The 21,211-nt window shown below is 35.8% G+C and overlaps 1 protein-coding gene across 1 annotated transcript in view; it reads right to left on the bottom strand.

The window, feature by feature from the left end:
* Positions 1-320: 320 nt before the first annotated feature.
* The window catches only part of ST8SIA1 (ST8 alpha-N-acetyl-neuraminide alpha-2,8-sialyltransferase 1), a 131,757-nt gene continuing 110,866 nt past the window's right edge, over positions 321-21,211 (bottom strand). Inside the window, exon 5 of the mRNA XM_016425868.2 lies at positions 321-5,682. Within this exon, the coding sequence (XP_016281354.2) occupies positions 5,196-5,682 (487 nt within the window). The 3' untranslated portion in view covers positions 321-5,195. The remainder of the gene's footprint in view (positions 5,683-21,211) is intronic.

Here is a 21,211-nt window from a genome sequence, read left to right on the forward strand (position 1 = left end):
GAGATGATGGCACCATCAAAAACAATGGAAAAAATGGGAAAAAGTGTGAATTTAACAAGTAGGACAATGAGTTCTATTGTTGACTGAGATATAAAAATATGAGTGTTATGTGCTATCTCCAGTTTTTTTTTTTCTGCACTTGGTAACTCCATCTCAGTTGGAAATATATGGACTTTTTATGAATCCTTCTAGGAATCTAAAGACAGGAACTGAGATGATTCTTCAATGTGGCTGATATATCTAAAGCCTCAAATAGCTTTTTAATATCTCCTTTTCCCCTCCCCAAACCCAAAGTCAATAAAGGAAAGCAAAGGCAGCAATGATCTTTGTACAATATGCATTTCAATAACGACACAAAAAGAGGTAGACATATCACTTAACATTAGCAAAACACACTTTCTCATCGAAGCTTTAAAAAAGATCATAGTACGTACTCAATTTAATTCAATTCAATAAACATGTATTACTTTAAGACAATCATCTGTATATAGACAATACAGGTTAGTCATGTCACAGTGACTACTTCCTCTTTGTAAATCAGGGAATGGATAAAGAAATTGTTTTACCTTAAATAGCAATGATACAATAAACCTGTAGAGCATTTGAATGTGTGAAATGAATGTTGATTTTTTTTCCTTTTGGCAATGGTAAGCAGCGATTGGATTGTATCAATATGAACTCGTCATTCTGAGAGTTACCACTGAACATTATCCCTAGGAGACCCAAATGGCGATACCAGTCTTCAGGCGATAGCACACAGTTACATATTGCTTGCCTACTTTCTTATTTTAGGAGACGAGACAGTAACAAATGCGCACTTACAAAACTCTCATTAAACTTCTTGAATGGAATTTCTTAATGCTTAATATCTCTTCATAGTCTGACCTCCCCTACACTGTCCCTTACTTCTATTAGGTAGAATCCTTTGGGGCTAGTCCCCAGAGCTTTCATGGAGCCTTTTTACAGGAATAAATGTAATGACTGCTGCCTTCCCAAAATGTAATGAGTAAGAAAATCTAATTGAATGAAACATCAACTTAAGTCACAGGTTAAAACAATTATGAAAAAAAAATTACTTACATACTTAAGACATCTAATCCCAATGGCAGATAAGATCTTTATTTTCCTGCCCATTTCACCTCCAGGAATTCCCAAGTCAAATCCTTTATTTCTGCCCCCAAATTATGACTTTCCTATAAGTCATAGATCATTGGCAATATATTCTCATTTGAATGGGTAGAAAATAAAGTTTTGACTTTTCTAGTTCTCAGAAAGAAAACACCCTTCTGGGTTTTGTTGTCCTGATTGCCCTATTTATGATGGGCTTTATTAATTTCTTTTCTCATGTATGATGGAAAGTCAAATGGACACAAATATATCAGTTGGGCACATTTTTATACAAGTATAAGTAATATATACATGTGCACACATACACACATATGTAGGCATATATTTCATCCAACTAAGTTATAAACTCCTGGAGTGACCATGTGTCTCATCTAGCTTAATGTGTTGCATGTAATAGATTCTTGATAAATGTCTCTGATGTGAATGCACTTTGGTGTAGGTTAGAGGAATTTCAAATATTTGTAATAGCATTAACTTTCCTCAGAAATACTTAATCCTGACCAACATGGTATATAACAGTTAAAAATCACAATATTCAATATGCCCAAATACAGAAACCGAGACCATAGACAACTACTCTCCCAATAAAAGAAATGGGTTGTTTAATAGCAGTTTTAAAAATTATGACTCTTCATAGCTCTGGGCAATAAGAAATTATAGTGTATCAATAGGAGCATTTTCCCTGTTCAGCTTATTCTCAAGTTACTATATAGAGTACACATTCTTTGGAATTTTTGTAGTAAATTTTGAATCCTAGAAAAGCTTCCATCTCTTTCTCAGCAGGCATCTGGACTTTCTCTCCTGGGCTTCATCAACTGAAAACCTGGGAAATGTCATTTTAACTTAGTTGAAGTGAAAATATAAATTGGGAAATTAATTTTCTGTATACTGGAGACAATCTGGTATACTGGAATCAGAAGGCATGAGTTTGAAGGCCTGGGCAAGTAATGTTAACTTTTCTCTGTCTCAGTTTATTCATCTGTTAAAACACTTCAATGAACTGGTTGGGATGATCAAATGGACCAAAATAATATGCAAATGGGAACTACTATTATTATCTATTCCAAAGTCAACATGTTACTTAAACATCTCTGTTTTGTACAATCCACTACACTATTTACTTGAATTAGTGTAAATAATTGAAAGATGATTATATGGAAATGGATTCTAGTGTGGAAATTACATTTTATAGGCATTGTCAACTTGCCAGATGCAAAGCTTTTATGATAAATGACCTTTTAACTACATATAACAATGATTATTAACAAGTTTGCATTTTCTAAGTGATGTTAAAGGAAAAAGTCATATTAGAGTTATATATTCTTATTTTCCTTCCCTACTAAAAATAAAATACAATCTTATTTGTGAAATTAAAAAATAAACTTGAAAAAGTAGATTGATATTAAATAGTGGTGTCTTCTGTTGTTTGACCATCAAAAGTGCTTAAATTTGCTTTTATTGATTCTGTTTTAGAGCTAATTTGTTGTAAATTATGGGCATATGATTCTATAAAATCAAATTGATCGAACATGATACAGAGTAGAAGGTGTGATCTTAAAGTTCATCAGAATAAATAGTTCTTGTTTGATTGGGAGGTTAGCATTTATCTCCATTGTGATGATATTTCCACTATGCACTAAGAAAGAAGGCAACATAAGTCCTCAATAAAGACCTGTGAAAGGAGTATGACTATAAAGCAGATTGATTTAACAAACAATGCACAGAATTCAGTTTCAATACTTGAGTCGTAGCATGTAAGTATTTAGGTAATATTATATTTTCAAATAAAGATATATTTTTCTTTGGCCCTCGATTCCACACAGAGTAGATAGGATCACACAAATCTCTATGATAGTACATATCTATGACAAATCACCATTGGGAAATGTGTAATAAAAGGTCTCATTTCATGATATTTTTAATGCCAGAAAAAGATGGACAAATGGACATACTCTAAACAAACTATTGACAAGGTTTTTCAAAATTAAGCCATTAATTTGGATACATGCATTTTATAACTTTTGGATGCATTTCTATGTTTAGAACAATTAGATTTTATTGGTATATATACGTATACATGTATGTTTCCTAATGATAATTACTGAACAGTTTGTAGTTTGAAATAGTAGATATATTCAGGCCAATACATGTATCGAATATTTACCAAAGCTTAACAGCATTAAGTTTTACAATGCTATGCTGCCAAAGCAGGGTCAAAAAACAAATGAGGATTCTGGTACTGAATTGACCAATATTCTCAAAACTCTTTAAAACCTAACAGTAGATATAAAGTGAATCATGACCACCAACCACATTTTTAAATAACCCATTTCTCATTTTGGCTATACACTTTTCCTACCCTTAAAACTATTTCATATTTGTTGATGACATGAATTAACAAAACATGATTCCATTGTAACATTTCGTCCATTAAATATTTGCCAGTGCTGTGAAGAAATCTAAATTTCTATTTGTTTGGAGGTCTTTACATGAAGAATTGAATAACTTCAATGTTCCTGTGGACCTTTGAACTCTCTTCAGGGTGGGTATTTCTTTTAATGGTACAGACCTTTCTCAATTCATAATGAAGAATATGAATCATGTAGCCCTGGAAAAATATTTTAAATTAATTAATTAAAGAAATAATTTTTTAAAAGAATACATTGGGAAACAGAGGAATGTAAAAAATAAAGATTAATAACAATTTTTAAACTCATAAAAAAAATGGAAAAGGCTTGCTGGGTAAACACTAGTGGCTCATTCTACAACCACTGACCTTTTCACACGAGGCTTTGTGTCACCCAGAGCAGCAATGTCCATGTAAGAAGTATTGGGCATGGATTAGGGAGGACTGTTCTTAGTCCTCTGAGTAATCTTTTGGGCAAGTAGAAATTGGATCCCTTTCTATATTTGCAAAACAGAGAATGATCAGTAAAGCTGTCATTATTTAAGAACTAGAGTTTAGCAAGCTGGCACAAGGTGGATTTTGTGAAAATCCATCACTGGTTATAAATTCTGGCCTTAATAAACTGGCAATTTTGTGTATGAAAGGATGAATATGTATGTATAAGAAGAAGATGCTTGTTCTACCTTGTGTTATAGGACATATTCCTAGGGAAATACTAAACTAAAATTCTCTTATGATCCCACAGAACTCTACTACATATCTGAACATCAAATTCTGAACAAGATTATAAGTTTGGAAAATACTACACTTACGTAGGTAGTCTCCTTACAGTGACAAAACAATGACAGGTCTACATGGACAACGTTATATAATTTAGAAGTTGTAGCTATTACCTGAACTATTCAGATAACTGTGGGAGAAGCAGAAAAGAGAGCGGAGATGGAATCAAGATATTCAGACTGATTACTGTTACAGTTCCAATTCATCAAGGTTTCACATTGTCTAAGTACTTGGCAAAAGAGCAACCCAGCATTTAGGAGTGGAGATGCAGGAGGGAGTGGTTCAGAAACAGCATTTTTTAAAAACAATCACAATAGTAAGCTACGGCATTTGGGATTGTTATTACAGAATACAGTATTATTTTACTCACACACAACTTTTTCTCCCCTTTACCCACCCACCCTACATAAACCCAAATGACAAAAATAAATAATACTTGTAAAAACTACCATTCTAAATAACAGTTTTAATTCAGATTGATTTCTATACAGTCAATGTCAGTGGTCAATCACTACTAAAATTCCTTCTTCTCATTTCTCAAATTTCCATTATTGTTTCTCATCCTAAATTATCAAGCTCTGTTTTGAAAGATATTGTCTGAAATTGACCTATGCTAAGGGCTGTTTTGATTTTTCCCCCAAGAATTTACTTCCAGAGTTTTTCTGGCCAAAAAAACCACAGTAAACTACAAAATATTTTGCAGAAGGTCTTATTTCCTGTGAAGCCTCCAAATCAATTCTCAAACCGTGGCATTTTGTTTCTTCTGTCTTAAGTGACCTCTGGGAATCCATAAATAATTCTGAATGTTTTTGCTTCTGCAGATTCACACAAAAGAACTAAAAACATTGCATTGGGCCATTCGCTTCCCCTGTCTGGGTCCTTAGGAAGTGGATTGGACTGAAATGTCTTCACATGGTTCTAGCTGCATTTTTAGCACTCCCATTTTATGAAGATACCAAAGCTGAAGGAATTCTTCTGGCATAGCATGGAAGCCTGAATAAGGCAGCTCATTGTCATAGTAGTGATGACTAATAGATTGCTCACGCAGGTCCACTGAGAAAGGCCAGAAGCCAAAGATGGTAACTTCTTCACACAAGCCCAGGGCAGCACTAACAAGAAAGAGACCTGTAGATAAGCGCTTGGCGTGAATTCCTCTACTTTTCCAGAATTTGCCGATGCTACGAAGAAAGTTGGGATTAGCAAAAAGCACTGTTTGATTGGCACCCACATCTGCCAATGTATAATAAACCCGGAGAGATGGCTCAGTCCCTGTTTTCATAGAAAAAGCAGGCATGTAGATGTAGCTGTGGTTATATACTTTCATGTCATCAACAAATGTCTTTCGGGACCAAAGCAAGTTCTGGAATCTGTTTTTAAAAAAGAAAAGAAAGAAAAGGCTCAATTATACTGAGGGAACAAACACAATATCCAAAACAACTTCACTTATCTTGTAGTGGCCCCAGTAATTTAATTAATTAATAACTGATTTTAAAATAAATCAGGTATTATTTTTATGTAAACTCTTCTTTGAACTTGTGGAAGTAGCTTTCATGGAATAATCTCCAAGATCATACCCAACTTCTTATTTTTAACCCACTTTGATATGTTATTTTCTCTGAGCATAAACATAGGAAGATTCTTTTGTCCTTCAAAAAGAAGTATGAATTTATTTTTACTCCATATTACTGGGAAACAGAGTATCACACTTAAATAAACATTACCAACTTTAAGCTTCCATAATACATACTTGTTAGACAGTGTTTACTATTTTTATTTTGAGGAGATAAATTTTGAGGAACTTCATGCGATCTATAATATACCAATAATGGTGACTTCTACACAAAGGAGAATTTGTTTCCATCACAAGATGCTTCAGTTATCCACCAATGTTTCTCTCCTAAGTAATAATTTTGATGAGTTAAGAGCTGTGCAATTAGAAAGGGTATTCTAATCGATAAGGTCTTGTAGGAACTAAAAATCTCAAGTCATATTTAATACAATAACCAGGGAAAGGATAAAACTCACATACTGTTCAGACACACTCTTCTTCCAAAATTTGTTCACATTTCTGAGTTCTCATTTCTCAGGGTATCCCTGACAGACATGAGTGATATTTGATTTCTCAACCACCATCACTATGCCCTTAGAAGAATACATAAGAGCAAGTTCAATCAGACTTCAAGGACTAGATATAGCTGTTCCTCAAATTCATGAATTCTTGTTATTCAGCTTCAAGAGGGCTCTTGCCACAGCTCTTGTAAATTCCGGAGCCCTCTCCTCTGGACTCTAAACCACTCTTATGCTCTCTACTTCATACAAACACACACTGCTTTATTTATAAAACGATAAAGACCATTCAGCCTAAATAGGTTACAGATTTCATGGAAAGGGTCAAAAATGTCTTTAAATTTAAAACAAAAAAGTTCAATTTGTGGCTGGCCAGGGATAGGTTAAATGTAGAATGTTTAATTGATAAGAAAAATCTTCCTAATGTAACTAATGGCCCAGAACTGAAGCCCAGGGTTTATGTGAAGCCAGGTTCATTTGGGGGATATTCTCAAGAGTTCTATGTTTGTCTTATACCCCAGCCTTTTCCCAGGGAACATCATGATTTGATTCGTGCCTAATTTTCCTCCCCAAAAATGGAAAAAGGCCTTCAGTGCTGATTGAAGCTGTCAGGTTAGCAAAACAATGAATACAGGACAGGCTTTTATATAACCTGATAAAAATGTAAAAGACTTGTCTATAACAGCATAAATTGCCAATACAATATTTCTTCTCTCTTTGGCAAGCCTATGCATTTTCCAAAGATATATGCAGTGTTTTAGACTTCTAGTACCACCCTAGGTGGCCTCCAAAAATGAAAAGATTCAAGACTGTTTGAATCTTCCTTCTTGTAAGTCCCATGTCTGCTAGGACTGCTATGGTTCTAGTGGGTACTAGTGAAGCAGCTCTGTGATGAAGTGGATAGACTCCCTCCCAGAGTCAGGAACACCTGAGCACAGAACCCAGCTCAAACGCTATCAGAGAGACTTTAGGTAAGTCACTTAACCCCGATTTGCCTCACTTTCTTTACCTACAAAACGGGGAGAATAATAGCATCTACATTTTAGGGTTATTTTGAGGATAAAATGAGATAATATTTGTAAATCACTTTGTAGTCCTTAAAGTGCTCTATAAATGTTAATTATTATTAGTAGTATTATTACTACCACTACATCGGCCAGCACTCAGAATCAACATAGAATTAACTCTCCACTCCCAAATTGACAATACACAACTCATAGTATCAGTGAAAGACAAGGCGCTGTTTTTCTTCACACCACAGCTTAACCCTTAGTGTTTGCCAGATTTGATTCTGGCTCTTTCTGGTCCAGGAATTCCCCACTTGGTCTTACCATGAATCCTGATTAGTCAAGAATGTCTAATTAGTCTAAGGACTCCTCTCTGGCTTTATCATTGCCATTCCATGACTTCTGGCTCAAAGTCCAACAGCTCCTGGACTGTTCCAGGAATCTCTCATCTCTTCCTCTATTCATTGACATCTTTGGGGTCTCTCATGTTTCCCTGGTGGCTCTAGAGAGAGATTCAGATCTTCCTTGAAGGAACTGAGTCTGGCTGTTTACGTGTATCCCTATCCCTACTATTGATTTCTCTTTGCCTCTCTCTTCTTTGGGAGTTCAAATATAGCCCCTCTGAAAGGCTGAATCCAAGAATATAATGGATAAGTGAACTGGTTGTGAGTCCATAATCATTCATCAATAATGATCACTGTGATGTTGATGGGGTAAGGTACTGAGGTCAAAGGAAAAGGAAAGAAATTTGCACATTCTCAAGGACACACCATTAATGACAGAATAAGAATATCATTAATGAGACAATGAGAACTTTTAATTTTGTTAAAGATATATCAGCAGTGCCCAAAGTGCCCCAAATCATGAGTTTTTTCCAAAGATGTACACATGGATATATATACCTGCTACACAAAAATACATGCAACGATCCTACACTAAGAAAGCGTCTCCAAAGTGCAATCGAATGTCTAAGGAGAGAGTAGTTTCCCCTTCAGTGAAGACTTTTAACCCAAGGCTTAATGCCCAAATTTGGGGTTGAATAGAAAAGATTTCTATTCGGGTACTGTAATAAATGACCTCTGGCTGGGTTGAAGTATACCTGCAAGTGTCATTTGCTATTTCTGGTGCCTGGGGAATAAGCAAGGGAACAGAGAAGGATTTGTGCTGAAAAATAAACTGTGTTAGTGACTCAGAGGGCTTTGAATGTGTGAAAAAGTCCAGAAATTGAATTTGGGAGCATATGTTGGAAGAGACTTCAGAGAACTTGAGGAAAAAGAAAACCACTTGAGCTAAAAGACAACTGGCCACTACACAGCATGGTGCCTGGCATATAGCAGGCACTTAATAAATATTAGTTGATTGCCAGATTTGAAGCAGGACAAGAATTGACAGGAAAAGACATTAAGAGAAAGGCTCAAGTAGGAAGAAAAAGAGAAAGTTAAAACAGGACAACTAGGTGGCAGAGAGGATAGAGAGCCAGGTCTGGAATCAGGAAATGCATCTTCCTGAGTTCAAATCTGGCCTCAGACACTTACAAATCATTTAACCCTGTAGACCTCAGCTTCTTCACCTCTAAAAAGAGTTGGAGAAGGAAACTACTATAGTATTTTTGCCAAGAAAACCTGAATCGGGTCACGAAGAGTAGAACACTGAAATGACAGAACAACAACAAGGTAAGCAAGAAAATATCTTTTTTAAATGGTAAGCAAAACAAATAGGAAAGTAAAACAAAAGTCAACTAGAGAAAGGAAGGAAATTATGAAGATGAAGGAAGGGAGATTTGGCAGGGCCATCAAATTGTTAAATGGAACAAAAAAAAACTTTCCTATGAGCAGAAATGTGCTGGAGCAAGTTGGAATTAGCTGGGAAGAATCAATTGTCAAATTTTCAGTGTATTTACATCTTGGAAATCAGCAAATATTATAAATTAGGGTTTGATTAATTGCTTTGTTGATTATCTAGAATTTTTAAAAATTATCAAGGAAATGTTAATAATGTTGATTAAACTTAAAGTGTCAGGTAAAATGAGTGTTTTTGGATGGCTGGATGCTAAATATTTCAGTTCTCCTCTGGCTATAAGAGTCTTAATGAGATGGCTGGATGATGAGTTGTAAAAATCCAACAAGGAGTTTGAAAAACTCTCAATCCATGGATCTCAATCCATATAAAGAGCCAGAAAAAATTATAATGACTTATATTAACGGTTGATTATTGGCACAGCAGATGTTTATTAAGAGCCTACTGTATGGTGCTTATTACTCACATTCATCACACAGGGGCAGTGAGGTGGTCCAATGGATAGAAATATAGACTTGGAATCAGCAAGACTTGAGTTCAAATCTGGCCTCAGATATTTTCTAACTGTGTGACTCAGCAAGTCATTTAACCTCTATTTATCCTAGTTTTCTCATCAATAAAATGGGGATAACAATAGCACCTGTATCACAGGATCATTGTGAGAGAGAATCAGATGAGATAATAATTATAAATAAAGCACTTAGCATAGTGCCTGGCACATAGTAAAGTCCTGTAAAAATGTTAACTATTATTATTTAAGTGACTACCATCTGTGTTCAAAGTGTAGATTGGTCTCCACATTCCAGGTTATCAGGGAAATGACATAGACCAAATCAGAAATTGGTTGTGTAATCTATAAAAAGGAAAAACAACAATCACAAAAACCTAAAATGGCTAAGGGGAAATGTGAATTATATTAGGAGGTTGGAGAATAGAATATAAAAAAAAAAGAAAAAGAAGGGGAAAAGAACCACTTTGTACTTCTGTAGCTAAAAACACATTGATGAACTTCATGAAGAAAAGAAAATCGGATTATTTAGCCTCTGGGGAATGATAAGATATTTCCATGGAAGCTAACAGTTGAATTCATCCAGGAAGAATCAAAGGGAGAAGAGAATGGCAGTGATGATTGGAGACTTTCAACTGAGGAGTCCTGAGGCAGGTATTTTTAGTCTGATTATAACAGAAGTGTCTGTTTTCTTTCTAGGACATATATCCAAGACAAAACAGACAAAAACACCCACCCACCAAGACTTGTCAAAACAGATGACTTTTTCACACTTCAGGAGATTCACATGGTCATAAATGAAACTGACAGAAGGAACATAGAGAGCATTGTGGAGTGTTGGGCAGGAAATGGAACACCACAGGAACATTTGAGCAAGGAGTAATCAAGAGAAAAAATTTAAGTGATTTTGACATCAGAATATGCTACATGGAATATGCTGAAGGAGAAAATAAATGGGACATTTGGGAAACAGATTATAAGCCTGACAGTCAATAAGGATCTTTGAAATACCCACTCTGTGTCAGGTCCTCCACTAAGTGTTGGGGATCCAAAGAGAAAAGAAAGGAAAATTGTCTTGTTTGGGGGACAGCAAAAAGGTCAAAATCATTATATTACAGGGGGGATGTAGGGGTGTAAAGTGTGAGAGATCAGGGTGTAAAAGGGCAGAGGATGTTATTGATCCTAGAAGAGGTAATAGAAAGTCACTAAGTTTTATTTATCTATTTTTGCATTTATTGAGTAGGGAGGTGATTGAGTAGGATTTTTTGAGTTTATTGAATAGAGAAGTGACATAGTTAGGGAGATTAATTTGATAGTTGGGAGTTTAAATTGACAGTCCATGACAGCATGAACTGGAGTGGGAAGAGACTTGAGCCAAGGAGACCAACCATCAGGCTACTAGATTAGTTCAAGGGTGAAGTGATGAGGCCATCCACCAAAGTGATAGGAGTATCAAAGGAAAGAAGGGGACATATAAGAAGGAAAGGAAAGAGGAAGGAAATAAGCATTTATATAGTACCTGCTATCTGTCAGATGCTGTGCTAAGTGCTTTAATGCTCACAGAAATCCAGAAAGGAAGTTGCTGCTTTTATCCCCATTTTATAGTTTTCTCTATATCCCCATAGTGATCTCATCTATTTCCATGAATTAAAGTATCATATTTATGCATGTTTTCTCCAAATCAAGATATTACATTCTAGTTTCTCTCCTAATCTCCAGTCCTTATCACAACCATCTATTGAACATTTTGAACTAGCTATCCCATAGGCAATAGGTCCAAAATAGATCTCAATAACTCCCCAGCTTAAGACCTTCCCCTTTTTATAGCTTCTTTATTTCTTTCCAGATCACTACAATCCATCTAGATAGCCAAGTTTGCAATCTAAGAATTGTCTTTGACTCATCACTTACTCTCATTCTCCATATCCAAATGTTTGTCAATTTTATTGTCAAATTTATTTATTTCTCTTCCACAATATCTTTCATAGCAACCCACTGATTTCCATTCACACTGAAACACTCCAAATTGAGATCTCCATCCTCTCTTGTGAGTACTATTTTGACAATCTCCTAACTGGTCTTTCTCTCTATTCTTTCCCTAATCTGTCCTCGAGATATCTGCCAAACTGATATTCCTAAAGCCCATAGATGACTACATAAATCCTCTGCTCAAGAAACTCAAGGGCTCGCTATTGCCTCTAATAAAGTACAAACTTCTCTATTTGGCATTTAAAGTCCTTCACCATCTGACTCTAGCTTGCTTTCCCAGGCTAATTAAACTTCCTTTCACTTGCTCTAGAGTCTAGCTAAACTTGCCTACTTGTTGCCCAGACACAATTTGTCTCATTTCTGGACTTTTATACAGTTCTGGAACATAAAGTTCCTGGTATAGATACTTGTTAATTGGAATTAACTCTCTTCTCAACTTTTCCTCTTAGAATACCACGCTTCTTTCAAAGTCTAGCTCAGATGCTACTTCCTAGATGAGGCAATTTCCCCTATTTACATACTCTCTGAAAAAGTGGGTTGATAGGTTTTGATCAAGGGCACATGTGAAACCCAGTGGAATTGCATGTCGGGTATGGAAGGGGGTTAAGGGGAGGGGAGGGTAAGAACATGAATCATGTAACCATGGAAAAATATTCTAAATTGATTAATTAAATAAAATTTAAAAAAAAAGAAAAGTGGGTTGGACTTCTTTCAGTACATATTTCCACCAATAGAGAGTAGGCTACTGCAGAGAAGGAGCTACTTTGAATTTTTGTCCCTATCTATGTTTGGCACATAGTAAATGCTTAATAAATGCTTGAACCAATAAACCAATAAAATGAACCAAATGAATACAAATACAAATAAAAGAGGAAAATAAGCAAGCAAATAATATCTCCAGTCTACTGTGACCACACTCTCAAAGAGTTTTCCATTATACATATGGTTTTGATAGATGATTGTTGTGATAAAGTATGATTTTTTGGAAGGCAGCTAGGTGCTATAGAAAGGAGTGCTTGGCCTGTAGTCAGAAAGATTCCTCTTCTTGAGTTCAAATCTGGCCTCAGACACTTTGTAGTTGTATGACCCTGGGGAAGTCACTAAACCCATGACCCATACCTATAGGTGGATTCAATAAGAGTGGGAGACTTTCTTTTAGTTGTAAAATTATTATATTCTCTTATTTGCTTGTGCCCCTTTGTATTATAGATCAATTTAGTCTTGTGAATAAACCATTAGACAAAGCTCATTAGGTTTCAAATATATGGCCAAAGGGAACAAAGAGAAGGAAAAAGGGTAAACCTCTGGAATTGTGGACCTATGGAGAATGGCAGTCTGATCTGGGCGACAAGACTAGTAATCCTAAATGTCATCATGGCTAGATTGCTGGGTGAAGGTTTGAAATATTTAGCTTTTAGAGGCTAGCACAGTTTTCCTCTAAAGGAAGATCTAGAGAATGACCTCATTGGCCAGAATGTGAGCAGAGTGCTGACCTCACAGCCTCAGAGATTACTGAAATCTCAATTTGCTGCTCTTTGTTGCTACAGTAATGGTGCTTCATTTGTCGATCACTTTCATTCATTTGGCACTTGCTGGTCTTCCTAGGGACCCTATAAAGTGCTTTCCACAATGACTACTAAATTCACAGAGTTGACTAGGTTCCAGAGCATCCATGAGCTTAACATCAAAACCTTCTTTTTATCCTTTTTGAACATGATCAGCAGCTACCCCTATTCTACTATAAAATGCCAAGCTTAGATACTCTCTCATCCCCCCTTTCTAGGTACTGGTTGATCAGTCTTCCTTTTTTATCCTGCCCCTCTCTGAATCCCATATCCCTTCCCTAACTACATCTGTAATCAGTTTCTCTGAAAATTGTCTTTATAGCATTCCTTATTTATGCAGATTATTGCTCTACTAATTATCAATGTGGAAAATTCATAAAGAATTTATGTTATGCCCTAAGGGCATCCCCAAATCAAAATTTATTGATCCTTTATGTTTAAGAACATCAGTTGGAGATTTCAAAGGAAAAGGAATATCTTGTATAGAAGGAGAGAAACAAACCAGATGAGCCCTTGAAGGCACTGTACAGATCTATGATACTGGTATCAATAGTACATTATATTGAAGAGGTGCCTGGATGCGATAATGGATGGTGTACTTGAAATGAAGTCAGGAAGATCTTAGTTCAATTCTTCCTTATGCAGTTACTAGTTGTATGATAGTAGGCAAATTATTTAACAACTTTCAGCTTCAGTGTTCTCATCTGTAAAATGGGAATGATACCATCTACCTTTTTAAATTGTCATGAGGATAAAAGAAGAAAATAGATGGGAAATGTTTTGCAAACCTTAAAGTGTTGTGTAGTTATTTGCTGATGTTAGCATAGAATCAAAGAACTAATTGATCCAAACCCCACATTTTATGTAGGGCATAAATGAGGTCCAGAACAGTAAAGAGACCTGCCTACAGTCACATAGCTAATTAGTGGCAGAGCCAGGATTAGAACTCAAGTATCCTGAGGCCTGATCTAGCACTTTTCCAGTGACTCTTTGTGATGTACCCATAATATGAATCCAATTCTGTTATTTTCTTTAGTTTGTCATCTTAATTATACCCTGTAGAAAGTATTTTACCTCAGCCTCTCAAAAGCCTTTGTCCTCTTCAAATCAATTTTAAAAGATGGGAGACACAGAAATATTTCAAAACAGTTTAGCTAAAGATTTCCACAAAGCAAGAATTTTTCTCACTGTGCCTTTGCTTATAATTTATGTTTTTCTGTCATGGTTCTTATATTTCCAAGTTCTTCATCAGCCACTTCCTGACAAAATACATTTCCACATATTATCTTTTACTTTCCGGTACTGCTTAGAGCAATTGTCAATTTCAGTGCTGTTCGCTATATTTTCCCCTTTTCTTTTCTCAGTTTGTTTATACAGCAGTTACTTAGTTACTTCCTCCCTCTCTCCCTCTGTCTCCCTCTGTCTCTGTCTCTCTGTCTGTGCTTCTCTCACTCTCTCTATTTGTCTCTTTCACTCTCTTTCTCTCTCTGTCTCTCTTTTCTCTCTCTCAATCTCTCTTTCTTTGTCTCTCTCTCTCCCCCTGATTCTCTCTGTCTCTGTCTTTCTCAGATTATTTATGCTACTTTCCCCTCTTTCAAACTTCAGTACCTCCGATAGGAAAACATTTTAGAAGAGAAGACAACCTTTCTTAAAAGAAGTGAATCATTAATGCCTGTAGTTGGAAATATTGTATTGTATTTTTCCTAACATTGCAGCTGTGTCAGAAATCCAGAAGTTATATGGCAAAATTCACTTTTTTTTTTGTTCTAAGACAAAGTATAGTAATCCATAAAAAGAAATTTGGCCACAGAATGCATTGAAATATCATGGCCATGTATATGTGACTTCAAAATTTCCTTCAACTCCATTAATTAAATCAGTTACATTAACTACTCTCACAAGTTATGTGGTTTGTGCAAACAAAGGACAAATCTTCAAAAGATTGAGTGAGTTGACCAGCTTTTTTGACGTGGTATAAAAACAGCCTATAACCTTTTACCCCATAAGGAGTTTGTACCTTACAGTTTTTCTCCCCTTGCTAAATGCAAGCTTAATTGCAAATAATGGGCAATTCCTTTTCCCTCTCTCTACTAATGATGCCACCCAACTTTGCTCCACTATTCAAATGGAAAGGGAAAAAATGAATTTGTAGGATATTTGTTTTTGTTTATCGGCTTTAAGCCGGATATTTACAGTAATTCATTAGAGATTTATTCATTTTTAATTTTTTTAATTTTTTTTCTTTATATCATAGCCATTTCTTAAGAGAAGGGATGAAAGCTTCCCCTCCCCACCAATTCCTTGTCACAGCGAACAAAATTAACTCTTCCTTGTGACAAAGAACAAAAATTAACAAAAACAGCTGGTATAGTAAAAACATCTGGCAATATAGAACATCATATCCTAGTAGTAATAACTGGAGAGCTGGAAAGGACCTTAAGAGGTCTTATAGGTAATTTAGTCTGATAACCTTATTTTACAAATAAGGAGACTGAAGCCATGGGGAAGTTAAGTGACTTGCCCAAGGTCACACAGTTAGTATCAGAGACTGAGTTTAAACTGGCTCTAGAGCCAAAGCACTTTCCACTGTGCCTCCTTGTATCTCTGCCATGAAAGAGGGGGAATATTTGATCATTTGTCCTCTGGAACCTTTACTGGTTTCTCATTTGCTCAGAGGTCAATTTTCTTTTGGTAATCTTTTAACTAAAGTCATTTATCTACCACATGAAAAAGCTTGGACTTAATTCAGTAGGCAATGGGGAGGCATTGAAGGGTTTTGAATAGCACAGTAATATAATTAGAGCTGCCAGTGGTGTGTAAGATGGACTTGAGAGAGAAAATACTGGAGTTTGGAATGACTTCTAAGAAGCTATTATAATAGTTCAGATGACAAGAAATGTGAGGTTGAACTAGGATGATATAGCTAGTAGAATTATAGAGAAAAGGGGTGGATTCTATAGAAATTCTAAATATAGAACTGACAATTCTTAAAAGGAAATATTTTGGTTTTGTATCTTTAGCTTCTAATAGTTGTTTTTGGATTCTGTGTATCTAACAGGGTGCTAGACCCATAGCAAACACCTGATAAATGGTTTTGATTATCTCATTGTTGACCCACCTTCTTAAAGACCCTCATTATCTCTTGCTTCAACCATAAAATAATCTATTATGCACCTTTTTGCCATTACATTTTCCCCTCCAATTCATCCTTTATTGCCAAGTTATTTTCTTTACTTACAGATCTTGTTTTTAAAATATCTGTGAAGCACCTACTGTGTGTAGACAGCATATACTGGCAAATATTTAATAATGTCCTTTCTATACCTCTTGAGTCAAAGGTCATACTCTTTGACAGAGAAAGAGAAAGAAAATAGAACTGAACAGTCCTATTTTCTCTGGGTTGCTATTTGTTGCCATTGTACCCACACTGATTAACTAATTTTCATCAGTCTTTTCCCCCCTCATCTTAATAAAAACTTTCTTTTGCAATACTGTGATTGGTGTCTTGAAAAAGAAAGAGTGGGGCAGCTAAGTGGCTCAATGTATTGAGGGCCAGGCCCAGTAATGGGAGGTCCTGGGTTCAAATCTGATCTTGGATACTTCCTAGCTGTGTGACCCTGGACAAGTCACCTAAACCCCACTGCCTAGCCATTATCACTCTTTTACCTTGGAGCCACACATGATATTGATTCTAAGACAGATGGTAAGGGCTTAAAAAAAAAGAAAGTAAAGGATCAGTCTCTATCTTTGAGAGGGAGACCATGAATACCCTTCTCCAAGTAGTTTTATCTTAGGGGATGGTTTTGGGTGGGGAAAGGGAGAAATCATGAGCCAATAGATTGAGAAAACTTTCCCAAAGTCTACCGTGGCCCTTGGGATAAAGAAAGTTTCTCATACAAAGGTTACAACAGTTCATCTTTTCTTTACCCTTTGTCTCATTCCACTAAACCTGAGTAGATTGCAAAAGTGTTGATGCAGTGGCTATGTAAAAACAGGATCTAAGAGTTAATTATATCAGTCACTGAAAGCAGAACATCTATTTTCATTCCATCTTGTGATTCAAGTGCTGCTGGATTACATCAGCATTTGGGAGAAATTAATTTACCTGAATGTGCCTACCCTAGGATTTTGAAAAGACAACCGTCTGGTTCTATCCCTCTCTGTGCTGAGTCACACTGCCTCCTTCCACTCTGATCCATTTCAGGGTTCTTGGGAAAGGAAAATCCAGATCAAGAGAAATGCTTTAGAAAAGGCAAAGAGGGATAGAAACAGATATAGTGCAGAATGTCCCAACCTTTCTTAGTCCATGAACACTGGTGAAATTATTGAAGCATACTTGAGAAAGAGCAGGATCTGACTATCTATTTAATAATCTCTCCTCCTCTCAACCACATATCATGTGTCTATAGCATGCACATAAATATATTAAGATAAAATGGAGAATAACTTGATTTGTTTAACTGAGAACAGGAGCATCTCTGGCCTCAAGATTACTTAGGCATAGGGAACTCCCCAGTGAGAAAAGTCTCCACTAACTCAAAGGAGCAATTGTGCCTAGAGTTCTCTGCAACCCTGAAAGGTTAAATGGCTTTTCAAGAGTCACAGCCAGTTCTGAGAAAATTAGGTGGCAGTATCAGGAGAGCTGAACTTGCAGTCCTTAAATCTGAACCCAGGTTTTCCTTACTCAAAAGTCAGTTCTCTGTTCTCTAAGCTATGGTCATTTATTAACATGGATATAATAGGAAGGATTACCTGGTTCTTAATATATTTTATTTAGATATAAAAAATATCTCATTAATATGAAATGCTAAATTAATGCCATTGTTCTTCATTATTAAAGTGCTGCTCAGAAGCTCAACAAGGAAATTTTTTCTAGATCACAAGGACAAAAGAGAGCTTTTATTTAGTCTTGATGAACTCAAAGGAATAGACTGTTTCAAGAGGAAGCATTACAGGGTGGAAGGTTTTATGGAGATGGAAAGAGTTGCTTTATAGCAAGGGCTGCTTCAGGCTGTTTGTTCCAGACTGACACAAAAGACATTTTGCTTCCCAGAGACTCTGTGGCGGTGGGCAGTCATATTAAGTGGTAAAGAGGTATTCACAGGAAATCACCAATGGATTTTACATGGACTAAAAAAGCAACTGAGAAAAGCTCATGTGGGAGAGAATTAATCACATATAAGCAAAAAAAAAATAACTTCTTATACTTGTAAAATATAAGCTCCTCAAGTTCAGGGATTATTTTGGCTTTGTCTTTATAGAAACAGCACATAGAAGAGAGTCTTGAATGTAATAGACAAATGTTTAATGAATTGAAGGGGATTTTGTCCCTCTGTTCTATATTTTTTGATATAATGTATAATTAGAATAACATATACAATTATAATTTATATGTTTATGGTTGATGACATGAATGAATTTATTCATATCATGTGTTGAAATACATACATACATACATATATATATATATATTAGCATTATATAGCTTTAGCATGATATTTCTCTGGGGTTCTAAGGCTTCCAAAAATTGTTTCATTGACTATATTGTGCTTCTCTATTATATGAACAACTGAGTAGCAGTAAATCACAGAAGGGCAGCAGCTAGGTATCAGAGTGGGTAGTGTAGCAAGGAAATTGTGCAAGGCTAACTGGTGCTGCAGTGGTCACAGAATTTGAGACACTGTGGTATGGCTAATTACCTAGTAACCTTAATGCTCAGGGGGCAAAGTTAGTGGCTTTGAAGCAAACATATCTTCTAGCTGATGGTAAAAGTGCAAATATTTTTATAGACTTACATTATGCATTTTCTGGATATTATGCTATAGGGAAGATCTGGAAACAATGAATTTTTATTATTGCAGTGAGAAAACTAATTTTTCATGCAGAAATAATAACTGAGTTGTTGGATGCTATCCAAAAACCTAAACAGCTAGCGGTGATCTATTGTAGAAGTCATACTTGTGACAGAGATTCAGTCTCTAAAGGAAATCATAGAGGTGATATCACTGCAAAATTTGCATCCAGAAATGCTCCAGTGTATGTAATGAATTTGTCAACTATTGAGTCTGATGATTTGGAAAGAGCTCATGTAGACTCAGAAATTCAGAAGTGGAAAGAGAAATTTGGAGCAAAGAAAGAACATGGAATATGGGTTGCAGATACTGGAAAACCACTATTACTAAAAGATTTATATACCTATTTGTGTGAAGCCATTAACACAAAAGGTCATTTGGGTACTCAAGCTGTAGTAGACTCTGTAAAAAGGCAATGGGTAGCACTGGGAATAAATACTGTTGCAAATAATATCTGTAGAAGTTGTTCTGTTTGCCAAAAATTCAACCAAAGTGCATTCAGAAAGAAAGGTTTGGGTGCTAGACCTTTAGCATATTGTCCATTCAAGAGTTTTCAGACTGATTAGAATGCCAAAAGCTGGAAGATACAAGTTTTGTCTTGTAATTATTGATAGGTTAACAAAATGGCCTGAAACTTTTCCATCTAATACTAATACAGCTAACTTTGTGGTGAAAGTGTTGCTTACGGAAATTGTTCCTAGATTTGGTATACCATTTACCATAGATTCTAATAAAGGATCTCATTTCACACAAGATATCCTGAAGAGAGTCTATGAGAATGTAGGAATAACACCTAAATATCATGTTCCTTATCACCCACAAAATTCATGTCAAGTGGAGTGTGTGAATAGGGAATTCAAGACTATGGTGAGGAAAATTTGTGCTGAAACTCATCTAAAATGGCCAGATATTCTTCCCATAGCTTTGTTTTATCTACATACAAGACCAAGAGAAGATTTGCATATATCATCTTATGAAATGCTCTTTGGACATGCTTCATTGAAGGCAAAAACTTGTAAGACAGTGTATATATATCTCAGGAGACTGTCAACTTGCTTCGTACTTAAGTCCTTTACAACAAGAGAAGGAATAATCTGAAGTTTTGGTAAGTATAATGCATGCAATAGTAACACAACAGTAACACTATGTAAGGATAACTTTAGGGTTGTGACCTAATCTAAATTAATTTGGTCACCACGGAATATCCCAAATAAAATACCCAAGTCAGTTTGGAAATTTATGGTGGTTTAATTAATATAGAGGGAATGAATTAAGGAGAAGAGAAAGGGAAAGGTATAGGATTTCTTCCACCTGGCCTGTGCCAGGGAGAGTTCAAAGTCCTCCACCATGAGGACTTTGAAGATTAGAGACTTTCCCTAAGAGGATAGTGTTTGGAAGGTAAAGGAGAAAGGAATCAGCATAAACTCCAAGAGAGCTCAGCTAAGATGCCTCACCTGAACTAGGCTACTCAGCTTTTATCAGTATAGTATCAAGGAAAACTTACCACCGAACCGGACAATAGCTGCCGCCATGCCAAGATGCCGAAATGCTCAGCACACTGTCAGCCAGAGACCTCTCCGTGGCTCAAGAGGCCGGAGAGAGGAAGTGACGCAAAATATATAGACAATTTTACATCACTTTCCTGCATCTCACCTGTACCAATGGTAGCTTAAGCTTGACTTAGGACAGCCCAGGGGTCTGTCATCTGTTTCTGATTTGTCATTTGCTAGCACATGTCTATCATAGGCCATCCTCCTAGATACTTAATCTTTAAGTATGGGTATAGACATTCCTGATTTTGTTAGACTAAGTAGGGTGGAGTAATCTAAAGTTCACAACTAACAACAACATAAAATAGCATGAATAACAACATATCAAAAACACATACACAAAAATATAAACATGGTTAGATTACATTGAATCACTAGGTGAATAAGTGAAACAATGTATAGCTAGGATACTAACAATGTTATAATTAGTTATAAAGTAATAACTAACAAAAATAGTTAACTACTTAGTTTAGTACAGGAATATAGGTAGATAGGAGATTTTATGAAGATAGGGCTTTAGTTAAATAGGATTAGAGTTTAATATTGATAAGATAAGGTAAG

Source organism: Monodelphis domestica, chromosome 5, assembly GCF_027887165.1.
Source record: "Monodelphis domestica isolate mMonDom1 chromosome 5, mMonDom1.pri, whole genome shotgun sequence".
In the NCBI taxonomy this organism is placed as follows: domain Eukaryota; kingdom Metazoa; phylum Chordata; class Mammalia; order Didelphimorphia; family Didelphidae; genus Monodelphis; species Monodelphis domestica.